Genomic DNA, 24681 nt, shown 5'->3' with positions numbered 1-24681 from the left:
AATCAAACAAGTGATACAAGTAAAACATGGACATGGAGCTGGGATTTCAGTTTCATATCATTGCAGTGCTCATATATCACTTTGCGGTGTTCATATCACTTTGCGGTGTTCATAAACATTATTTGTCATACGTTGTATGACCCGCCGCGCACGAAGTGCGCGGCTCCCCCTGTATCGTCAGGACGATACAGGGGGTTTCACCATAGTGACCGTGAGGGTCGCAACGTACTGATTCAAAACATTATCAATTGCTTTAAGATTGAAGATATGACATAATGAAAAACTGAGCGCCGCCTTGCTCTAACCAAAGCCCTCTCGCTTGCAGTAGCGCGCGACCGCCGAACGCGTAGACACATGGCTATGTGCCGCCCGCGCCCCGTAATTTCATATTTTAGGCCAGGATTACTGTGACGAAAGCCACAATATGACTCGTCATGCGGGCGGACCCACAGTGTGGAGCAAAGTCTATTAACATACAAGTGTAAAAAAGCTCGAAAAGAGTGCCCAAGCCGCGCAGAGGACTTTAGTGCAAAGAAACTGCTGCTCAGGGCACGCGCGCGACAGCGGCAGCTTCTTTGCACTCCAGTCATCCTGTGAGGAACTGTGGATTTATTGGCGTGCCAGGGAATTCGTTGTATCACCAATCACGTCGTGACCCCCAATGTCGTTTCACTACTGTATAGTTTCAACGATACAGGGGAGCCGCGCACTCGTGCGCGGCGGGTCATACAACATATGACAAGGAATTCGTACGTCGAAGTGCAAGTTTCAAACGAATCAGAGAAACGAATGTTTGAGATTAAAATTAGAATCCAACTTTAAGAGACTAACTATAACGATCCGCAATTATAGAAACAATCCCATTTCTTGAACAGATCTACAATCAAAACCGACCACAATATCCAATTAAAGACAAAATACCTAAAGATTTATGGGAAATACAAGCTCTCCGAGAGTTACGCGGCACTCAAAAATTGTCACAAATCTGACTTTTTGTGAAACCTAATATGCGGTTCAAGGCTAAAATGTAAAATTCATCATCATTAATCATAGAAGTATAGAATTAAACGCTTGAAAATAATAAAGCGATACATTAAACACCAGTCACCAAATAAGTGAATCTGGGTTTAAGACATTGCTTTAAATGCTAATACAAGTACAACTAACGCCGCCGATCATGGGTGAGCTTGCAAAATTCCAAAACATAATGGATTTTTAAAATAATACAAGAGACTCTCATACTAAAAGAATTAGAAGATTTAAAAACTTAAATCAATACGGATGTATCGCGTTGTTGGACATATAACGGTCACATATATCTCTCGCGACAATTTGGAAATCCAAATCAAGGTCTACAATAAAATTATCTCCATTATAATAATGTTATAAACAGAAATGCCTTACCAGCACTTATCAACTTAAGACTGTAAAAAGCATCGTATTGCGGGGTAAATAATGTAAATCAGTATTTTTAAGATAACAATTGTTCTGCATGAAATCAATCAACTCTTTTACATTCATAACAAGTCTTAAAAATCAGCAGTCTTTTGACCGAATGGTCGAATAAAAACAATATCTTCTCAAATAAATACTGGTTAAAGCGATTTTTACTATAAATTACTTTACTGAAAACATCAAACTTCTTTCCATCTTTTAAAATCAAGTTTGATTTCAAAGTTTCTGCCATGAAATATGGAAATAAATGTTGTTCTGCGTTTTGTTACCTATGAGGTCTTTTAAAACTAAGGATAAATGCATCAGATTTGAAGAATAGTTAGATTAAAACAGATAAGGCCGATGTGGATTGTGGACTAATATGTACATATCTAAAGTTTTTATAACTCTAAAGGAACATCTGGAAAGACCATATTTAACTAAATGACATTTTTCATCTAGTTTTTGAAGTGGGATGTTCCATATTTTAGTACCTACTGCAGATCGATTGACGAAGAAATCATTGGTCAGAAGTAAGATGTTTCTCAGTCTCAAAACGTCTAAATAATTTGGACAGTGCAAAATGTTATACAGAGGAAACACCAAGGAACACATAAAAACGTGACAAGACACTTACAGTCCAAAGTGTTCAACTAATAGAACATATTCTTAGCCAGAACAATGCTTAGAGCACGATCATCCAAAGCTAAAAACTTCAACAAAATCAAATCTCGACCTCCTAAGCTTGATAGCTGGAGATTCATACATTCCGTATCGGGAGTGCTAAGAAAGAAAAAAACAGATAAGAATTCCCAGCAACCGCTGCCACGGGGTAGCTTCACTGATGACTGAGGGTAAAATCCTAAGAAGAATTCCAAATATCTATAAACAGGAATTCCAAACAACTTGAGGGAGTAAAACAATTATAGTCTACTGCCGCCAGAAAATGGTAAAATACCGCACGTGTAAGTGAAGGGCACCTGAAGAGTTGAGGCAGTCGATATATGTATGCTTTCAAACGCCGCTAGTTGCCCAAAAATAGATTAAGATATCCTGAAACTGGAGGCCAGCCATTTTCTCCGTACAGCAATTTAGTGACCAACATAAGTTTTAAATTCTAGGGAAATTCCTTTAGTTGTTCATGTTGAATTAAGTTAGCTTGATCACGTTTTTTACGCCGTAATCAACTAATCATCAGTCGCAATTGCCGCAAGTTCGGCTTGTATTTCATATATTCAAGTATGCAATTATGGATTTAGTGACCTCGTGTCAGGGTGAAGTTTTGTAAAATTTCAAAGTCTTGTAGGAGAGAATGTCAAGCGCAACCAGCCTCACTCTGTTAGCCCACATTATCCAGTTGTAACAAAAATTGCATCTTCAAATCGAGATTGGAAACGACTAAGAGTTCTTGACATAACCTCAACCTGCGTATCAAGAATGCGATAAAAAAGGTGAGAATAACGAAATACTTATGCCGAAAACCATGACCAAATCATTTAACAATCAGCGGAAAATAAATCAGCAATAAAATGAACTTTAATCAAGATGGGCTTAACGCACGTAACCTACACTTACACGGAGGTATTTTAAAACAATGAACAGGTTTTCCTCCTGGCTGCCAGGCCACCTGCATCTGAAAATTTCTGCAAGAAACAATATCCAGACTTTAGGGACAATACTCGACCAGGGAACAAACATGTTAGGCTGTCGCCTGCAACACCACTGCCACAGTTTCACGGCAATACTAGCAGTCAGCTAACTTAAGGTGGGGTTATGAGCACTGAATGGGGTCTCGGCCAACTATCAGTATAAGGTGTAAGGAATGTTGTTAGTCGAGTATTGTCCCAAATCGCAAACAATAACTATTAATATTTCCCTCTAAGTAGTCTTAGATAACAATGTTTAAAACACTACTAGACCGTAGAAAACTACCGTATTAAAATATTATAATTTAACCGATATTTTGCCACACTCCATCCATTTATAATAACAATCTTCATAAGTCAATCTCTGATTAAAATAATAAATATAAAAATTAACCAGCTTGATGAGGGCTTCAAATTGCGGAAAATTGCTTCATATTCTCAACACAAAATACGGGTAATACAATAAATATTCTACAGGGGAGGGGTAGGTCCCGATACTTGGTGCGGTTACAATGAGAATATATTTTCGTCACAAACTTGTGACTCGGAAGCAATATAAATGGAATTCAGAGAGTATAATGTGAATTCCACGCGGCCTTCTTCTGAGACAGATGGTCAAATGGTCAGTCCATCTTGCAAACTTTAGCTCCTTTCCTTCGTCAGTTATCGCATTTCTGAGGAGTAGTTACGAATAAATACACGATAGGAATTTAATCATAACGGGGAAAAAGTCTCCCAAATTTCACACTTTAATCTCCCTGGACTTTTAATCTCTATGAAAGTTGTGGAAAAGATGGACAATAAAATGTAACAAACCCAGCCGAATGCCTAGTGAGATTTTCAGTTGTGGATGTTGCCAATGTTGTTCATCACCATTCCTCTGATAGTGGGATTACACAGGTCCAGCGGCTTCTTCCCCAGCTAGGATAAAGGTTACAACAAGTTAAATGTTAGCCCATGGTTGAATGAAAGTCTCAATGATTAAACCATCGGATATTTGAGATATAACAGTTGACATCTGTACTGATGGCATATATGGCATATTTATACACTTATTATTTCGAGGGATCATTCAGGGAAATTGAATTGCAAGTGGTCGGTTTTGGGGTCTAATCTGACTTCAACTGGGAATTTACTTGAGGCTAGCAGATTGTTAACCTTAGTAGCACTATGCACATGTGACACGAGTAACTGCAAATTACCAAGTTCGTCTCCTGCTTCCTCATTACCCGGGAGCCCACGCGACCAAGGCTTATTATGACATGAATAACATTTTCTTAGACATAAAAGAGCCCACGATGCCATGCTATGCCTTAAGTTTAACTGTGCAGACATTACAGTATTATACCGAGTTACACGTACGATTAGACAAGAGAAAGATATAAAGATATCACGCATGCAAAAAACGCGCGTGGTCCACGAATTAGGGACAACCATGTGCAAATAATCAAAACATCTGCCAATTTTTATGAGTCTGGGTTTATCTTTGACGCACAAGCACTCCTTCACAATGATAATATGATGGTAGTCACAGGGTCCGTTGTATGAACTCATTCTAAGGTGATATTCTATGATCAGTTGATCACCCAATGTCATACGGAGCCAATATAATAATAACAAATAGTCGGGTAATGCATGTACGTAACGGAATCACGTGAAAGAATGTTCACGCTAGTTACTTTCATCACAGAATGCGCGCAATAAAGAGAGAAAGTTGTGAGCATTGAAAGTCGAATGCGCGCGCGGCGTGGTTTCCGTCATGTGCTGAGTTGACTGTGCTTGCACTAGTTTCGAATGGGTCGTTCTCACTGGCGGAAATTAAGCTTTCGATAAGGAGCTAGTCAGCTAAATAGATATACAGAAGCGACATGGATCAGAAACCATCTGAAATAAATAACAAACCTTGTTGAGGACATCCGTTTTTGCATCTCTTTCAATCAAAAAGTTTATCGTCCTAATATGATTTGCCTCACAGGCTAAGTGCCTGAAATATAAACTATGTAACTAACTAACTAACTAACTAACTAACTAACTAACTAACTAACTAACTAACTAACTAACTAACTAACTAACTAACTAACTAACTAACTAACTAACTAACTAACTAACTAATTAACTACTGTACTTTTAAGTAAGTTTGAGTAGTTGCTCGTTTTATGTTACTCTTCTGAGATAAAAGATAATATTTGTAATATTTAGTAACTATAATATCGATAAAACAAATAACTTACAGCGGAGTGTTTCCGTCTATATCTTTAGCGTTGATGTGGGCTCCAGTATCAAGCAACATTTTCACTATCTGTATATGCTCTCTGCGATCATTTTCATTATTTTACACAAACGATTACTGACGAAATCATACGAACTGGCTGACTTGCTACGATCAATTTATTTACTATATGTTTTAAGTACACAAAATAAGTAACTGAATATCTTTAGGAACCGTTAAAACTTACTTCTGAGCGGCCTTGTGAAGTGGGGTGGATCTAAGGTTGTTGCAAATGTTGGGGTCAGCATGTGACGCCAGAAGAACTTCACTTATCTGAAGTGAAATAAGTATGGTGACCTTTGTTACAATTCAATTCCAAGAAACGTGGCTCAAATTTCAATCCCTGTTTAATGTTTCTGATTTGTTACGCAGATATGTGCTGGGATTTAAAAGCGACACTGTGTTAATCAGCGCACTGGTAACATGGATATTGGATAAGTCAGTCTAAAACTTTTCTGTACGATGTTTTTGTGATTAATTCTTGCGGAACACTCCAATTAACAGTGTTCTATGTAAATGACAGGTTGCAACATGAAATACCAATTACATCAAATGCTATTAACAGAAAATCAAATTATCAGTGCACGATTTATCTACCTTCCATGCTCAAATCACCGACAATTACACGACTGAAACTAATTTAAACTAATTTACCTCGATCCAGTTTTTGCTGGCAGCAAAGTAGAGAGCAGTCTGGTCCTGGTTCGTTATAGAGTTAACATCACAGTACCCAGTCTGGATCAGCAGTATCACAATGTGGAGGTGCCCCGAGCTGGTTGCTATGTGCAGTGGCGTGTACTCTGCCTGTATTATATTATGTTAATTAGGTAATTAGTTAATTACCCTATTAGCAGTAGCTCCGGTAAAAAGTGGAGGAGTGATCATTGGCTGGTTAGCTAATTCTAGGATAGTTTCTATCCGCCTTCTGTTTAATCAGTGACCTAGGGATAGAAAACACATTCAACACATTCTCCATCGGAGTAATAACCACTAACCAGTCCTTTTCGGGACTGAAATTAAAAGCGCGTGTTTGGAAATGTAAAAAGCAAAACTTCATAATTCTGGGTTTGGTCTGTATAATTATAGCCCCAACGATTCCTTGACAAATAAGACACAATTTTGAACAAATGCCAGATATTTTCAATGTGACTATCTAAGAAATGCATCATATAAATTTCATGGTAAAATATCATGTTACAAATTTGCCATACATAATTATAAAAATGTACGAAACACCCCGATTATATTATAACGAGTATATTTTCCACTCAGATAGAAATTATGTAGAGTAACTAGGACTGCTGAAGTAAGTTGGGAAAGTAGCCAGCTCATTAATTTGAGCTCCAGCAGCAGTATAAAACTCATCAAATTAGCAACTACCTCGAGACGGACGTGACCGAAATTAAAGCAGCTATTTTATCATAATCTAGACTTATTATACTTAGGAGTTACGTAATATCTAGCAATAACAGTTTATCCCTTAAGGGGGGGGGGGGGGGGGGGGGTTCACCCTGATTTTTTTGTGAAATTTGATTTGGAGATAGCAATTGACCAACAAACTAGGGCCTGTGACCGAACTTTTGAGGGGGTTCCGGACTACGAGTTCAGTGAACCACTAGCTACAAGTAGAGCACCTAAAATCTGGGTTTTGAGCATGTTAAGGTGAATTTGGCATAATTGGGACCAAAAATGGGCGTGGCTGTCCCGCCGGCAATATCATCATTTATTGAAAACACAAACGTTTAAATACTTTAAATATCTTACATCATCTGGAGTATTCACGTCAATAGTTCCCTCGATAGCCAGGCAGCAGTTGAGGATGAAGGCTACAACGTCCCGGTGGCCACCCGAACAGGCCCAATGAAGGGGTTGTCTGCAGTTCTGAAACGAGGTGTTATATTTCGGGCCTTTTTTGTTCGGCCTATCTTCAGCTCCCAAAGTTGAAAGAATTTTCACAGGCAAAATCCACGACATGGCGCATATTCATAGTACAGCGCTAATTTCGGGCCATTTTTTTGGAGATAGATTACGAATCCAAGGTCATTAAAAAATTAAAAAAGTAAGAATTATAAATGTAAGATTTTGAAAAAGCAAGAGGTATTGTATGAAAAGGCAAGTATGAAACATGCCTCTAGAGATTAGTAAACCTTCATGCATATATTATATGGTAGAAAGTTTATGTACAAGACGGGGCAACACAACTCGGTAAGAATGTTAGCTGGAATGTTCCAGACATGATAGCTAACTTATTAGATAGCTGATAGCGATGGTGGTTGGACTCTGTTTACATATTGCTATAATATTGTCTAGAACACAAAAAGTGTAGAAAGCAAAGAGGGCGGGGTTATATGTTTTATGAAACTGTTTTACTACTAAAGTATCAGTAAAACACTTAAGAACAATCTTTAGGATTTAAATCTTGAACTCGATCTTTTTCCCGCCAAAACTATCACGACAAGTTTCCCCAATTAAATTAACTATCTTGGGACCATCTTTCCAATCAAGGCCTAACAAAGATCAAGCAACTCCAGGCTTTGACAGATGCCACAGAATCCAGACGCTATCAGCTCATCTCCTCAAAATCACATGTGCATACGTTTCTTATTTTTAGTGTGTAGGTCTGATCAGTTGTTGCCCCATCCAGTACAAAGGGCATGAACTAGTAGAGCTATATATAGCCTATAATATAGTTACAGTGTCACTATAGCCTATAATATAGCCTATATTTAGCAGGTCTTTGTAATTACCTGATCCGCAACAGATATGAGTTTGGGATTTGTTTCGAGCAGGGCCTTGAGCCGCGAAATGCGGCCTTCATACGCCACCTGGCATATCTCAACATTCGACATCGGCTATAATCTATAAAGCAATTGTTTCATGAAACGTACATGAAAAGACAGAGTGTGTATTTTCATGATTTGTTGTTGGTGGAACTGGGAATGTAGGAATTGTTTAGTTTAAGATGATTACTTTAGGTGAGAGGAATTTCGTAAGATTTTATGAGAAACCTTTTACTATTAACACCACGTTGCTAAGCCCATTAATTGTGGTGATAACATGCTTTATGTGGGTGATGTGAAGCGGACCTTACGTAACTTTAGCAAATTAAGAAGAATTAAAACAAGAAATGGTTTTGTTGGTTGAACCAACCCAGAAATTATTATACCCGGGGGCCTCGCCGGGTATAAACCCCTTGGTGGTTCTGGGGCCTAGTAATACTGACACCTGTTATTCCACACACATAGTTTAGATAGTTTGTGGCACATTTTGCATCACCTGATCTGTAACAGATAAGAGCCGGGGGTTTGCTTTGAGCAACGCTTCCATCCATGAGGTCCTCCCCTCATAAGCTACTTGGCATATCTCAACATTGGAATTCGACATCGGTTGTTCGGCTATAATCTACTAAAGCAGATTTTCATGAAATATATAGACACGGAGTTACACGTAAAGTTATTCTCAATGAGGATATTGATAAGGTTTTTTATGAAGGAGTATGACAGTGTTTATGAGGGATAGTAAAGTACACACGTTTATAAAAGTCATGTTGATGGAGGAGTAAGATGATTAATGGTGTAAGTTTTAGATGGTAACAAGATTTATTATTTAATTTGGATGATTCAATGTTGTTGTTTGATGTCTATTGTCTGATCTAGGTTTCAGGGTCAAGAATGCAATATAGGAATGCAGAAGTGTTGTATGAGTAAAATGGACGAAAACGGCATCCGCAAAATCACATCCGTAAGAAAAGCGATCGATACGGATTGCAATAAAAAACAATATCACATTCACAACAACCGAGATTTGCCTTGCATAAAACTGAAAACAATGCAACAATTGTACACAATACATGAATAAATTCGCAAAAAAGCGGAAAGAAAGAACGTATTATAAAATATGACGGTCTCGCCACACAATACATCCGTTACTCCTCAAGATAGGTGGTTGTGAGACCTAGCTGCAGCTCAACAACAAAACGGGACTAACAAATCATGCACGCGAACAAAGGACTTCCTTATATGGTCATTCGAGACTTCCTTATATGGTAGTGCACAGCTTCCATTTGCATCCTTAGCATGTAGATCTATAGATAGATATATAGAAATTCCCTCTAATGCGATATATTATGGGAGAAGCAACTCGATAACACGTACCGGGAAAGGTCAGAACACATATTTCAAAGGAAGTAAGGACCAATAAAGTTTAGATATAATAATGTTGCACCAAGGTCAAGTTCTAGTTCCACATAGAAACGCTGCCATAATGATTACACGTTCGAAAGTTAATACACACCTTATCGTTCTCTGGTGGGATCAACTGTAATTAACAATGACTGAAATAATGTGATATTTAACGTTTGGTGTAACGAGAAAGAAATTATGCCTCAACAAGATTCGCGATTATAAAAGAGCAAGCCGCGGCCGCCTTACTATGCGTAATATGATAATGAGTTTTCCGAGCATATTTATATAATATTCCATGTTAGTGGATATTTTATTATGCAGAGAATTCCAGTCCGGCGAGAGTTTTATAATTGTTATACACTGTAAACGGTGTACATGGTCGTGGAAGGCAAGCTGCATTCCGTGGAATTTCGGATGAAGACCATTCGTGTTTCTGAAAGATGTAACATGGTAAGCACGGTAAACAGATTCTTTTTAAAGAAAACGTTTATTTAGGCAAAAATGATATTTCTTGGGAGTTTCTCTAGTTTATATCTTGGGAGTTGCTCTAGTAATAAGGCCGTTAAGTCTTACAAGTTTTACATAAAAGATCTAAATTACAATGTAGATAATGTCAGATCAGCGGTACTACTAAAATCTAATCCGAATCCAAAGAGAAATCTGTTATTAGTCAACGTGTTCAAACCAAGTATTAGCATCAATACCATTTAATGAGGTGGTGCAAAACCATCATGCCAATAGCTTCTATAAATTAATTAAAAAAACGATAGTTAATACAGTTTCTAGATTTATAGATGTTCATGTGATGAAATGAACGTAGTCCATAAGAAATATTGCGGAACGTTAAATGCTGCAGGAAAAACCTTAGGAAATAAGAGGTGCAACAGCGGTGATGAAGAAGCCTTGCCTTTATCATGGCACTGTTACAACAGTAGTTCGAGTCAGGTATTATTGAATGATCGGATCTTAGATATTATTATTATATTAATTAATGATCTCAATATTGACTGAAAAGTGAAATGTGCTCTTGGTTATCTTGTACAGTTTAGAGCCTGAAAAGAAACGAACATATAACAGCCGGGTCCTGGAAGTGGAGAAAAGCAGATTTACACCCCTCGTTTTCTCCACTAGCGGAAGCATGGGGAAAGAGGCTGAAGCTTTCCATAAGAGAATCGCAACACTCATATCAAACAAAAGGGGAACACCCTATAGTGATACGATTTCTCACATACGCCGAAAACTCCGCTTCTCAATCCTCCGCACAACCCTCGCCGCCATCCGAGGACACAGAGGAAGAGCAGTCCAATGGTGCGACGACACGAACAGCGACATCAACCTCATACCAGGATGGACTAGTAATATGTGTTGATATTATCTTTATATTTTCAAATTGTATTGTATATAATAATTTTACACATTGACCGTTGGGAGCGGTACCTTCAAAAAAAAAGTTTAGAGCCTAGTCGCCTATCCAGGAAAAACTAATACAAAAAGAGAAATCAAGTATAACTCACTAGAAAGTAGCTGACACCCGGAACAGACTGCCGGATATTGGAACAAATTATTTTAAGTAGGAACTTAGGAACTGCTCAGTAGTGAAACTGCAACTATTTACCCGGTCCAATTAACAATTAAAATGGACTTGAAGTCTGAACGTTGACTCTGTAACTGTTATTAAATATTTAACTTTCAATAGTTTCAATTCAATAATTCCCTGTCCTGTAAAGTGACTAGGTTTATGAACTATAATTTTCCTTGGAATTAACTCTCTTGCTACAACTAGAACTTACTCGTTCAGCTCAAATTTGGAGACCGAATTAATTAAAATCAGGTCGGAGACCAAATTAATTGAAATTCTCAAAATTGAGTTTTCAACTGGCACTGCAAGAGCAGCAACAAATTCGAGTAAAACTATTATCAAACGAAGAAAGGCAAATCTCGGTTGCAGTACGAACGAAATAAGAAAACATCTTCTACGATACCGCGCGTACTCTATTTATTACCATGGTTCTCATTGGGCACAGAGCAGGAACGCAATGATCAAATTTTTCGAAACACAATGAATCGTTCTTACAGGTGAACAATAGTCAGTTGAGAATAAATTATGGTGTCCCATGGTCATATTAGTGATAATTACCTCAGCTGAGGATAACACAATCTGATCCATACTATACCTTTCTTGAGGAACATTCTCCAATAAATCACGTTCTCTCTCATAGCCATGATCAGCTGTAATGTTAGAAGAGGGATTAAGAGTAAAGAGAGGGTGTTTTATTCTGATTATGCTAGATTTTATTGTTCAATTTAATTTAAAGTTTTTAATGTGACTGTTCGTCTATTTTACATATCTTATATCTGAGAGAGCCGTGTCTTAACTCTTAATTCACGTAATTATTGGCATTTATTGAGCGTTTTATAGTCTACGTGCTATAATGACATGACCAGCGTTGTGAAAATTAAGTAAGCAAAAGTTAGAAGAGGTATTGAAGTGATGACAGTGAGTAATTGAAAATTAAGGTGTTAATTAAGAAACTGAAAAATAACGACATGTACTAGGGCTTGAAACAAAAATATAGCTGATTGAATAAAATTCACGTGTCGGCTAAAAAGGAAGTGAACAAAGGGACACAACTATCAGTGAGGCTAGATACCTGATATCTGGTGTTATATCATTACATTACCGTATCATATGATTACATTCTGCAAGCATAATTTCATAAACTGCGGTTCTAATCCGGCCGCACTGTACTAATTGCAGGTACGGTCGCGGTGGGTTACCGAGTTATTCTACTACACTCGGTTGCTGTGACTACACATATAAATTAGTATGTGAGGACTAAACGGGGAGCTGACCGCATGGAATCCGGGAACTAAAAAAGAAACCAAGTAAAATAAGAGAAAATATTTAAAAGAACTGTATGGTGAGTGTGTGTCGTGAGGTCTCTTTGGTACTTGCCGCCCTCGGGGCCCACCTGAGCTGCTGCCGCAGACCACGCTCATTAGCTTCATATATTTTACATATTTCCCACACCTTCTAACATACTTAACATATTATTATCATCTAAGATGGTATGATAGATAGAATATAATTATTAAAGGAAAGAAGTTACACTCACCGAGTCAGAATCAGATGATATTTTATCGGATTATCAGTAATCAGGGGATATATTGCAACACAAGTATAGCAATACGATGCGACGTGCCGACTGACCAATGCACTGCCAGGCAGAGAAATAGAGATAGGGAGAAAGGATGGGTTGATATCTTGCCAAGAAAGAGTAAATCCAATCCAATCCCATCACCATCATCACAGGCAGCAAAGCTGAGGATGAGAGAGAGGCAATTGCGACAAAACCACATAAAGTTGTCCGAAAGTGGGTTTGATTGGGAGAGTTAGCAAATCTGCTCTTGATCAGATCTAGACAAAGTAAACTACAGCATAAGCACCAGTCTGAAAGAGCGCATACATATCCATGGATATTTATGCAAAACTGTTGAATATTTCTCGTATAATTTGATAATATTACTGAATACGGTCACGTGCAAGAAACGCGGGAGAGAGAGAGAGAGAGAGAGAGAGAGAGAGAGAGAGAGAGAGAGAGAGAGAGAGAGCAAGCGAGAGAGAGAGAGCTAGAGAGAAAGAGAGAGTGTACTAGCTATAGTTGTATATAGCAGGTCCAGCTCACTCAGCGGAGACGTCGTAACAAGTAAATTAATCAGAACACAGCACAGCGCACCATTGATTTGTCTATACTGTTTGGGTTACAAAGACCACGTGCTCGCACTTTCGCCAGCACCAGGACAACCGAATATGCACGTGCGACCTTTTGGGCGAGGAGAAGGAAGTAGATAATTAGCATAGGAGAACGCCCTAGTAAGAGACATTGGGCGAATCAAGGAACCATAAAACAGATAATAAGCATATAATAACTAGCATCCATATCCTGCAATATGTTTGTGATGTAATCATATTGAATAGCTGGAGGTGTATTAGGTGATGTGCCAATAGGAAGACGAGAACACGTGACCCGATTCCCTGGACTAGTGCCAACAAGTGTTCTTCTGTATCAGGTCTGTTTCATATCCAGGTAAATGACCTCCTACTTACATATATTCAGCTATAAACCAGTCTCCCGTATTAAACGGCCAGACTCAGGCCACTCGTTGAGAGATATTAGATTTAGTGTCGTTAGGTGAACCGGACACTAATGAAACTGGTGTTGTGAAGTGTGAAAAGGTCAATGTAGGGTGTCGTCTCCGACTCCCCACCAGTGAAATTCAATACGAGACACAAACCGTCACTTAGGCAGTGAACTGTTTTGGGCGGGAAATTGCGGAGGGACACACGAGGGACACGGACAATGGGTTTATTCTAGCAGGTTGTGAAATGTCACTACAGTTTTAGTTTGAATACAAAAGTAAGAAACCATAAAGTAATATATAATTCCCCGGATAATGAGACACTCTATGTGGAGCTGAGAGAGAGAGGTTTGGATTGTCACCCAATCTCGTGCTTAGGCTCTGGAATTGTGAATTGTACGGCGACAAATAATAAACCTGACGCAATGTAGGTATGCAGGGTGATGTGGAATTTCAACAATTAAAAACATGCGAGATTGCACGTTTACGAGTGTGTGTCAATTAGATAATGTACTTATATTGTGCAGATATTTTTAAAATATACAAAAGTTGACATTCAATATTATGTAATTATATTGTGACGTAAATCGGACTGAAATAAAACGACAAAGATTACACTGATTCAAACTCTGTCAGGAATCGAACAATTACATTACAATTTCAATGTCGCATCAGCTTATTACATAACATCACACATTTTCTCGATCTTAATAAAATGATCTTAACGGTAATAATATCTTGCCTTCAAAATTAGCACTAATTCCCAAAATATATTATAATATGTACATTACAATTGGTCAAAACTTGGCATGTTTTCAGCCAGAAAAAGGCCTCGCCTGAAAAGTCGATATTCTGGTATTATAAATCTGGTACACAGCATCCCTTAATATGGACATTTTACATAACTTACATTGACATTATAATATAACGGGGGAACCAAGGCTAATGTTAAGAAACTTGATCTCTAAAACTCGGCCAGTGGTTAATGTTGGTGAAGAGACAATGCTCAGAGACAGCTCATAGGAATATACAACTCATAGCTCATGACATACACCGAGTCCCAAATGAGTGTATGGTGACCACTGCTACAAGCTCAGAGCAACACGGTATAGATGTTCAGTGTCTACCACAAGGTTAAATAACAATGTAGTGTAGGTTCTGGATTGAATGCCTCTCCATATTGAAGCACTTGTAGGTCGTGAACTTGAATAGCTGCATTGATTCTGTAAAACACCAAATCGGAACCTTCTAGACTAGATCATATTCTAGACCACAATCTAGATTTTAAACTCGGTGAATTATATCACCCAGAGACGTCTAGAATATTTTCATTCGATTATAAGGAATTGAGCCTGGGAGTTTAAAGGTTGTTCAAAAATATGTAAAATATGTAACCAAATATGTAATTCGGAAAAGATCGGTTATTTGTCATCTATCTATGCCCGCATCACAGATCATCTTTGCTTTAATTAGATAAAATTGGTTCTCAAAAATGATGTTTTACATTAAGTCAAAAGTGTTGTCCAAGTCAAAAGCAGAAGTGCACTGCTCTCCCAACAATAGCAGCCTTGAATTATGTAAAATAATAGATCCACAATCGACAGATCTGTAGGATATTAATTAATATGACATTTAATCTAGATCAGAATCGAGAGCAACAATTTCCAGATTTAGAAGACTCTAGATTTATAATATTCTAGATTTATGAGATTCTAGATCTATAATATCTATATCATATCCAGAAGACTAAGGAACACGAGGGAAAACTATGCCAATACAATTATTATTACTCAGGGCACATGTCATAATATATTCGGTAAAAACTAAGTAGGAACATGTTCACTAGAGTATCGCTATCAAATCATAAACGCTATCTTAGAAAAACTAAATTAATACCAAAGAATTAATATAATACAATGACATATTATAGCATTATCATCAATTAATTAATTCTCAATCAAGTAAAAACTATAACCCCTTCCTCTTGCTCAAAGGACAATTAAATAACCAATTATCTCCTTCTTTATGGAAGAGAGACTGTTCGTGGACCTCTCCCGTTTCCTCCCTATACTTCCTCAAATCCCGCTGGTGTTCCTCTATTTTGAACTTCTCGTTACTGGCCACATCCACATCGTTATCGAACAACGCCTTGGTCACGTGACGCCACAACCGCCTTGATTCCCACTCGCCCATTTGGCTGATGGGCATGCACAGCTTCTTTATAATGGGTATGGAGTGGATATCCACAAACACCTCCTTCTCCCCTCCCTCGAACTCTGCGAACATAACATTGTTCCACTCTCCAGATAGTTTACAGAAGGGTTTGCTCTGGGCCACGTGACTTATAGACCCGGTCAAAGTGTGCCGGCTCCCCCCGTAAAACGGTTTACACAAGAACTCTATCTCTGCATTGAAGCCGGTCTGAGGACAGGTGATATTACACTTACCACCCAGTTCCACCCAGGGCCTGGTCAGGATGCTCCGGCCGTACCCGTTAGGGAAGGTTATATGGTATTCCTCGTCGTGGTCCAGCAGTTTCAGTACCGTGTCTCCCACCATGTGCACCCCGATTGAGAGTCCTAAAAACTTGGACTTGGTCCAGATACTGGCGTTAACCTCAATATTGTGGTCAGGATGTTCTACGTAGAAGGCAGATATGGGCGGGTGATGGGACACCTGTTCGGCTATAAACACCAGACTACTGCTGCTTTTAGCCCACGGACAGGGGCCTTCTTTTACAATGGGGGCGTTCTGGTCTCCATCCAACATGCCCGGTACATCAAAATAACATTTGAAAGATTCTCCTAGAACGGGATTATAAGGCTTCTTAGCAACACTGCCACGTCGACCAGCGTGGAACGCAGACAGGTACCACCGAACCGCGGAAATCATGCGGTCCTTGGGCGTGGGACGCTTCGCGATGTCTACAAATATGTCGGGGTGGGCAAGGAACTCTGCGTACATCTCCAGCAGGGACCGCTTTTCTAGGATGAACGTAGGGAGCGGGATCCTGGTTAGATCCATCCCAATACGTACCTGTGTGAGGAGACGGAGGTTATTTGGGTATGTTAGGGTATACATGTACGTGATATGTGCAGATAGTATTCCTAGATAGTTGTCAATACACGTGCAGTGTGTCCGATTGGGTAATTACTTCCAATCATCGCCGAGCAGACCTGAACATCCCAGGAAGGGTCAGATAGCCTAGCTATCCTGACATCTCCTTGACATGTTCTCAACACCGCACGTGCAATCAGATCTGTCACGTGGTGTTGGAATAGGATTTCTGGTCACGTGACAGGTCTAAAATTTTGGGCTGGATGACAGGTTAAAGATTAGTGACCTCACCGTCACGTGACTAGAGTCGGTAGTGGTAACACAGAGTACGATACAGTTGTTCTGCTTACGCATAGATCTGTAAACTTAAAGTTCATGAACAGCGTTTATCCGAGAGTTTTATATTGCGTTTAAGTATATATCACACTATACCCTGATTTACTGATTAACCGTTTTATAGCAAACCCCGATTGACCTTAGCCATTTCCTTTCTCCAAATGTGGCTTACAAATTTTAAGTGTGGACAAGCAAAACTCCTGTCTACCACGAAGTTGAACACCCAAATAATAACATCACTAACAATACACCTAATTGATGACGTCACAATTCAAATACCTGACTGAGAAGATGAGTGATAACACTGTTGTTGCTCATATCAATAACAACATCCCCTTCATCGTCGCCCCCGTCGTAGTAACTGTTGTACGCGTCCAGTTCGTTGTTTGATACTTTCTGTGTGGATGAGGCGTGATAAATGTTCGGTAAAACTTGCTTTACTGTGACACAATAATATGTTAAATTGTGTACTAATAAACCATACATATTAAAATATGTCCGAGCAAAATGGAATCGTTCGTGTGTTATACGGTTTTGCGCAGCTTGACGATCGTGATTAATGCGCGGTTAATCCTGCTTCACTATTCCATATGTTTCGAACAATTTTTAATTAAAATAAAAACTTGATTACTGGTTGGGAGGTAAAGAATCGTAAAAAAATCGAACTGGGTGTTTTTATAATTAAAAAGCTCAACAGGGGATACGACTTGCGAATCAAAAATCGTTGAATTCTATTTTTAAAACAATTTTTACGGTTGATTTTTTGGGGCAAAATCTAAGACATCTTACCTTCCGTGGCATTAATTAAAAAAGTTGCATTAATCATGTGCGTACTGCGTTTTTCTATTATTTTATTTACAAGGTGTCCCACAAAATGACCAACATGTGATTTTATTAAATAACTGTGGTGCCCTGCCCGAGAACTGGCTAGTTTAATTATACCAGATAGTAATATAAACCTGTAAGGCAAGTATTTCTTTGCTGGGTACACTTTCTAACACTACTACAGGGGGTTTAGGGGGACCGTCTACTTCGTCAAACTCCTCGTCAGCAGAACAGAAAGCATCGCTGTTATCGCTCTGAGATGTTGGTAGATATAATAATTATCGCTCTGAGTTGCTGGTAGATAATTATCGCTCTAGTTTATGGGTTGAGATTGAGATTATCGCTTTACAATCACTCAATAATAACACATTACAGACCTTGGAGATTTTGGGTAAAATGAAAACATCACTAACCTCGGAGCAACTTTCCTCCTCAGCCTCCTCGCCCTCCTCAGCCTCAACTAGATCATCAGCATTGTTCTTTGAAGAGATGTTGTGGCTGTTGGACACATGTTCCGGCATTACCGCCTTTACCCCCGTCGCATTCGTCACTTTACCTAGGTAGGCAGAATTTGTCAAAAATATTAAGAATTATAAAAAAAGAGACAAAGTATAAATTTCGTATTTTGAAATAACAGAAAATTTAATGCAAAATTTTAAGAAATCCAAAACTGCAAAGGATGAAATATTGAAGCATCAGTTGGATTGTTCGAAAGTCAAAGTCATTGGGAATAAAAGTGGTCTGTCACAAAAACATGCCACCAGACCATGAACCAGATCCTAAGATGCAACTTATAATCGTCCACTTCAATCTTCATAACGACTGAGAGAGAGAGAATCCGACACTAGATAATTAACCATACAGGGTGTTTCAAGTTTGGAACCCTCAAATCATATTGTCTATTGCACGTTTTATTTATAATGGTCCACTTCGTAACGACTGAATCCGACACTAGATAATTAAACATATTATCTCAATGAAGGCTTGACGCGACTTATTAGGACGAGATGTAAAACATTAAGCGAAAAACGGCAATAGAATGGCAAGGTCCAATTATAGAGAGGGAAATGTGGGAATGAATTCATCCCCTGATGAATTGTACATTTTTCAAATGCCCACCTGCACCCCATGCCCCTCCTTAATTACTGGATTATTTGAAAGTGACTGTGTGTCTGTACAGTGTACATCAACAGCCAGAAGAACTAGAGGTGACCTTTTGGCCTCGCTGTAACCAGGTGTGTCGGTATTTGAAGGTATTTGCTGGTATTTCAGGTATTTTTAGATATTTTCAGGTATTTCTGGGAACTCAATAGAGGGTGCATACGTGAGTGGTTACAAATACCACCAATTACCAACAAATATCTACACATACCGGAATATTATGTAGGTATTTGTAGGTATTTGACGATATGTTTTGTGGGCATTTGTAAATATTTGAATATATTCTGAAATAAATTGGATATAATACTCTCTCTCTCTCTCTCCATGTAGTACAAGTTGAGTGGTTGTATTAACAAAATATATAAAATGAGGCATAAGTTGAGTAAGTAAACAATAAACATGATAAATAACAGTGTGATGAGACTATGCCCTTAACTGAGACAGCTCACAGCTTCATGAATTACAACACATAAAGTGATGTGCTCATGATATAATGAGATAGAACTTACAACAATAACACTCCTTTTCAAAAATTAACGGAGTAATTTATTTTTCAAACAACAATTTTAACTGAAGAAATTAAAGCAACCTGCAAGCATAAATAAAAACAGTTTTGAAGGAGTACCTATGCTACAACCAAAACATCTAAAGCACCGCACTGGAGGCATTTTAAAACTACCATAATACTATTTGATAAGCAAAAGAAGAGCGCGTACACACGGCACAGTGAACGTATAGTTTAATACATTTAAACGCCAATATACAGGCCGCATTGCATTCTTGAGCCTTGAGGAGTTGGTACTGAAAGTTTAACCGTCGTTAGAACGCCCGTATATACTAAATACACAGGCTATGTTATATAATATATACAATATTATATATATATGCACTGGCTATGTTAACTAACATATTCCCACATGATATGGCTCTGATTAGAGGTGTGTCGATATTGGGATGGTGTAAAGTTTCTCGAGATAGTACTAATTTATTGTGTGTCGAAATAATAATGTATATCTAGATAGGATCATGATGAATGAAATACAAAAAAACTCAGAACGAAATGAGTCTCATTCAGCTTCAAGAGAGAAGAAAATGATCAGGAAACAATGCAAACATTTACTTTAAAAGGTATGATTATCACTATAAAAACGTATATAAAAACGTATATAAAAACGTATATAACAAAATAAATGCTACAACCAGAAAACGAAATCTACAAAAATGTACCAACTCGTAGAAAACATAAGACGAAGTGTATAACATTAACAGTGTATAAAGCAGCTCTCGAAAATATGTACAATGCGGGGAATAATATGTCATAATAAGTGCATCAAATATGGTAGCACTTATAACGCTAAGTAATAAAACACACTGCTATATAGCATATCATTACATAGCCCACTGATCTAAAACAACCCTAGCTAGATCTTCTTGGCAAGGGAACAAAACGCCTGTTTTCGTTACACATTGTAACCCAAACAATGTGATCACGTTCCAGCTGCAGCCAATCAGAGGTTACTATCAATGTCACGTGATCAAGCCATCCAACAGCAGCCAATCTGACTGATCTCACCAAATCAAAATAAACTCGACTAAATATACACTAAATATACACAATAACTCACATGTACGTGTTCTACTATCAGTGTACACTTCATAACCCCTGTATAGCACTATAACTATAGCTGTGTATGGTTCATGACTCCGTGTGTATACACGATATAATCCAACATTCCAATATCGTAATTATACGGTAGTTGACACTATATGACTATATAATGCACTGTATAACGCACTGTATAACGCACTGTATAACGCACTGTATAGCGCACTAGATGTTGGCTGTGTGCCAACTACCCTTGCTACTTGATAAAGCTAATGAACTAAGTGGGGGGTCCCCTACCAGACTGTTAGAGATTAGAGCAGGCAGCTGTAATGCTGTTGAGCTTGTAGAATCGTATCAACTAGGAGCGTGTATTAAGGTAATTCTGACGGCTTTGAAGGATTAGTCGAATACGCTTTGATTAGATAACTATAAGAACTGCGATTCTAATCATTCTGGAACGGAAGCTAAAAATGTTGTTTTAAAAATGCAAACGCCGAGTATTGCCTCAACGCTGGCCGTATTAATTTCCAGAGCTAGAAGAAAATATCGTACGAGTGACATTATTAAGAAAATTAGGTGAATTTGGAAGTGGTTGGAAAATCGTCAGTTTCTGCAAATTCTCGTGAGGATATGGATACATCAGTTAATTTTTTCCTTTCACTATTCATTAATTGAACCTACCTGATGATAATGGAACAATTTATGTCAAGATGTTATAATTTAACCCGAAAATAACAAATAGCCTATTTTGATAGGCATCACATCCTGGGACCTATTTTATTGATATTTTGACAAATTTTTCACACAATAATGTAAGATTAAACTATGAAAGCACATGATGTAACATTTGGAACCAGAGCATTTGAGCTATCAAAATAACGAATCGCGTGTTCTGAACATACCGTACATACCATTTGCATTAGTTAACATTAAAATTTACGATATAGCTGTGGTAATTACAGACTGTAGACCGTAACATTTTTCACAGAGCTGTCACGAATCTTACTTTTGAATTTAGTTGGATACAATAGCTAGTTAATTACACAAGATTAGGGGTTAAACCGATAACATTGTCCAATGTTGACATGCCTGTTAATTAAAACAAACATTAACATGACTGTAACGCTAATGTACTAATCTCTGTAGTCTGCACTCAACCCATTACAATGCAGAATAGTTACAAGATTATCAACCCTCTTTGTAGCTGCAGATGAATGTTCAGACTCTAAACTGGACGAGTAACTGAAGTTCTGTCTTCTTAAAAGATAGAGTCTACATTGAAAGTGTTTAACGTTCGTCTAAAAATAAAGTAAATGACAAATGTGTGGTATTGATAAATGAATAGTCTCCTGAAAATATGGAAATGGTGAAAAATAGACAGGGAGAAATATTGTCTTGACACACAAAGCAAACAAAGTAAGGATTTTGCACTGTTGATCATTATTTCAATCTATAGCTTGTACGGCAAGTTGGACTAAGCAAACAATTCTAGTGCGCCAGACATCGTAAGTAAACAACATTTTTGTTTGTTCAATAAGTTTACAGAGCAGTATGTTTCAAAAAACAATCACCTGAATAAGCTACCAATCATCCCAATATAGTGAGCGCGAACAATTAATGTAACTCGATAATTGTACGTTATACGTTACAAAGATTTACAGAAGTGGAGCCAGATGCTATACCAAGCCAAGTCAGCTTCTACAAGTAACACTACCTTTCAGTGAGCAATGTGAACTATGTCCAAGAGATGACACGTGACAGTCCAAACACTAACAGGCAACAGCTAGACAAAGCAGATAGACGACACAAGTGACAAAGATCAGAATAGACGCGTTCCGTCATCTTCATGGATCTGTCTGCCTCCAAGATGTAACGCTCGTATCAGCTAGTGTAACGCTGTGTTACACCCGTTAATTCGCTGTAACACAAGTAGTATAGTACACAGAAAGTAGTGCACTGAATAATGTTCCAGTTTTGACGTCACACGTTACACAACATCAAAATTTATTCTCATCAACTGAGTATTGAGTAACATTCACATACAGTTCCTCCTGAACATGTATGCTGTACACTCTGCTGGTGTATGTTACGTGTAATACTAAGGAGTTTTGTTGGTCATTGTCCATGTCTAGAAATTACACACCTCTTGAAGTCAGCTTGGAGATATTATGTGTAACTAGAAGTGTCAAGGGAATTTCTTAACATTCAACACGAATGCAATGGGTGGGTTAACATGAATGGGCGTTAGATAACAGATATGGTCTTGGTACAGATCATGGGCTTTTGGTACAGATGGGCTTTCTTTTACAATATCAATTTGTGGTATCTACTTAAACTTATACTGGGATATCACAGCCATTTCCACGATTGAATGTATATTCATTGTGTTCTCGAAAATATTGCCAATGGGTAAAAATTTTTTCCATCAAAAGAGAAACAGCTCATTGAATATTAATTTTATAACTCGCACATTTGAAAAAAATAGATAAGAATCATAAGATTTGCCCAGACTGAACAACAACTACAACACAGAAACAGCAATCTTTAATAACCGAAAACAAAATGTCTCACCTGCAGAGAATTCCAACTTGTTCATCTCCCCAACACAGTCATGTAGAGAGGATATCATGGCGTTGTTGCAGATTTCCAATTGGGCGGAATCAGAAGGATCCAACTCCAAACTAACCTGATGTAAACACAGGGTCATTTACAGATTTGATTAATTTACAGATTTAATTAATTTACAGATTAATCAATTAATTTACAGATTTAATTAAGAGACATCAGTTCAATTTATTTAGTTTAATGTTTATTTTATCAAAGGCTCCTTTTCTGGTATCCACAAAACAAGCAGAGTTTGGGCGTTGCCTCCCTTACTGTAATTGCTATACAGTATACACATTTAACACAAGAGTTTAAATTCCCAAATAGTCAGACTGAGCAGGTTGAGCTGTAGTAAGCTGTACACATTTAACACATGACAATTTTAGGAGGTTGCAAACTAACATTAATGAAGCTCTGTAAAATAAACCTGTTGCACCATCCCAGACATGGTATCTTCGAGTAAACTGAGGTATCCGTTGACCTCTGCCAACTTCCGCTGCAAGTCGTTTATATTGTGACGAGATGCACTGAAAGTAACACTAATGTTAGTTCAAAGAAATCTTGAACTCGATTATCTAAATGATTATCATTACATCTAACTTAAAAACCTGCCAAGCGATCTATGATCTAACATAGCTGTACAACATGAGTATATAATACTATAATTAGGAGCTTTACCTACAAAAATATCTAACATTTTCTGTAATATGCATAACATTCTAGCTTAAGAAAGTAAAGAAATTTAAAATACTTTTCAGAGTTGTTTAAAGCAGGGGGACGGTATATTGTTTCCTCGAGTGACCGGGCCCACCTGTCCCGGTCATCAGCGTCAGCAGCTCTGAAGTGGAACGTTTTCCCTTCTACACTTATTGTAAATGTGCTGTCATCTGTATCGTCAATACCTGTGGAAGTTCGTGTAAGTTATAATTAACTTATTGCTTAGTTGATAAGAAATTTGAGTTCCGTTTTTAAAATACTACAATGTTCCTTTTTTATACGTAAAGCAAAGGTTGAACCTGCAATAGAAATCAGCTCTAGATAAACAGATATACTGCACATGTTTTGTGGCACATTATAGAAAAATACTGGCAACATCAAATACTAACCAATAATTGCACCCTTTAAGAAGATTTTGCCACGCTTGATATCTTTCCTGACTTTCTCCTTACTGGTGTAATAATTAAGGCATAGGGTGTGCTCATCTAAGACAAAAAATCTTAGCTGCCATCCTTTCATCATGTTTGTCCATTTTGAGAGAGGCCCTTCCATAAACCTAAAGCTTGAAGTTTGTTAAAAACGATTAACATTTAACGCAGAAAGTTTAGCAAGCAGAGAAAAATGGTGAGCTAAAAATGTACAGTGGGTTCCATTTTAGCGATATTGTTAGCAGTGAATGTCATTACGAGTCTGGAAAATTTG

The 24681-nt window shown here is 37.9% G+C and overlaps 3 protein-coding genes across 3 annotated transcripts in view; all 3 read right to left on the bottom strand.

The window, feature by feature from the left end:
- LOC134820849 (vasculin-like protein 1) overlaps positions 1-24681 on the bottom strand; it is a 632099-nt gene that overhangs the window by 276294 nt on the left and 331124 nt on the right. The gene's annotated exons all lie outside the window — the stretch shown is intronic.
- On the bottom strand, positions 793-8277 carry LOC134820852 (26S proteasome non-ATPase regulatory subunit 10-like). Its single transcript, XM_063831490.1, has 8 exons — positions 8097-8277; positions 7114-7230; positions 6004-6153; positions 5537-5622; positions 5312-5392; positions 4983-5064; positions 3897-4001; positions 793-3754 (listed from the first exon to the last, which is right to left on the bottom strand). The coding sequence occupies exons 1-7, from the start codon at positions 8196-8198 to the stop codon at positions 3921-3923; spliced, it is 699 nt and encodes a 232-aa protein (XP_063687560.1). The 5' UTR covers positions 8199-8277; the 3' UTR covers positions 793-3754; positions 3897-3920.
- On the bottom strand, positions 14286-24537 carry LOC134820843 (oxysterol-binding protein-related protein 9-like). Its single transcript, XM_063831475.1, has 8 exons — positions 24369-24537; positions 24014-24164; positions 23690-23789; positions 23230-23344; positions 18305-18447; positions 18026-18145; positions 17346-17462; positions 14286-16709 (listed from the first exon to the last, which is right to left on the bottom strand). The coding sequence occupies exons 1-8, from the start codon at positions 24529-24531 to the stop codon at positions 15642-15644; spliced, it is 1977 nt and encodes a 658-aa protein (XP_063687545.1). The 5' UTR covers positions 24532-24537; the 3' UTR covers positions 14286-15641.

This window comes from Bolinopsis microptera, chromosome 9 (genome assembly GCF_026151205.1).
Source record: "Bolinopsis microptera isolate Bmic1 chromosome 9, MBARI_Bmic_1.0, whole genome shotgun sequence".
Taxonomy (NCBI): domain Eukaryota; kingdom Metazoa; phylum Ctenophora; class Tentaculata; order Lobata; family Bolinopsidae; genus Bolinopsis; species Bolinopsis microptera.
The sequence above is the reverse complement of the archived record's forward strand: the minus strand, read 5'-3'. Positions and strand labels throughout refer to the sequence as shown.

Bases quoted from the DNA above. Each gene is read 5' to 3' on its own strand.
- LOC134820852 (XM_063831490.1), bottom strand. From the start codon at position 8,198: ATGTCGAATGTTGAGATATGCCAGGTGGCGTATGAAGGCCGCATTTCG. The intron at 6,154-7,113 runs GTAAGATATTTA...AATATAATACAG, and splicing joins ACGTGAATACTCCAGATGAT to GCAGAGTACACGCCACTGCA. The intron at 5,065-5,311 runs GTAAGTTATTTG...TTTATATTTCAG, and splicing joins ATAGACGGAAACACTCCGCT to GCACTTAGCCTGTGAGGCAA.
- LOC134820843 (XM_063831475.1), bottom strand. From the start codon at position 24,531: ATGGAAGGGCCTCTCTCAAAATGGACAAACATGATGAAAGGATGGCAG. The intron at 18,146-18,304 runs GTTAGTGATGTT...CCAACATCTCAG, and splicing joins AGGAGGAAAGTTGCTCCGAG to AGCGATAACAGCGATGCTTT. The intron at 17,463-18,025 runs GTTTATATTACT...TCATCCACACAG, and splicing joins AAGAAATACTTGCCTTACAG to AAAGTATCAAACAACGAACT.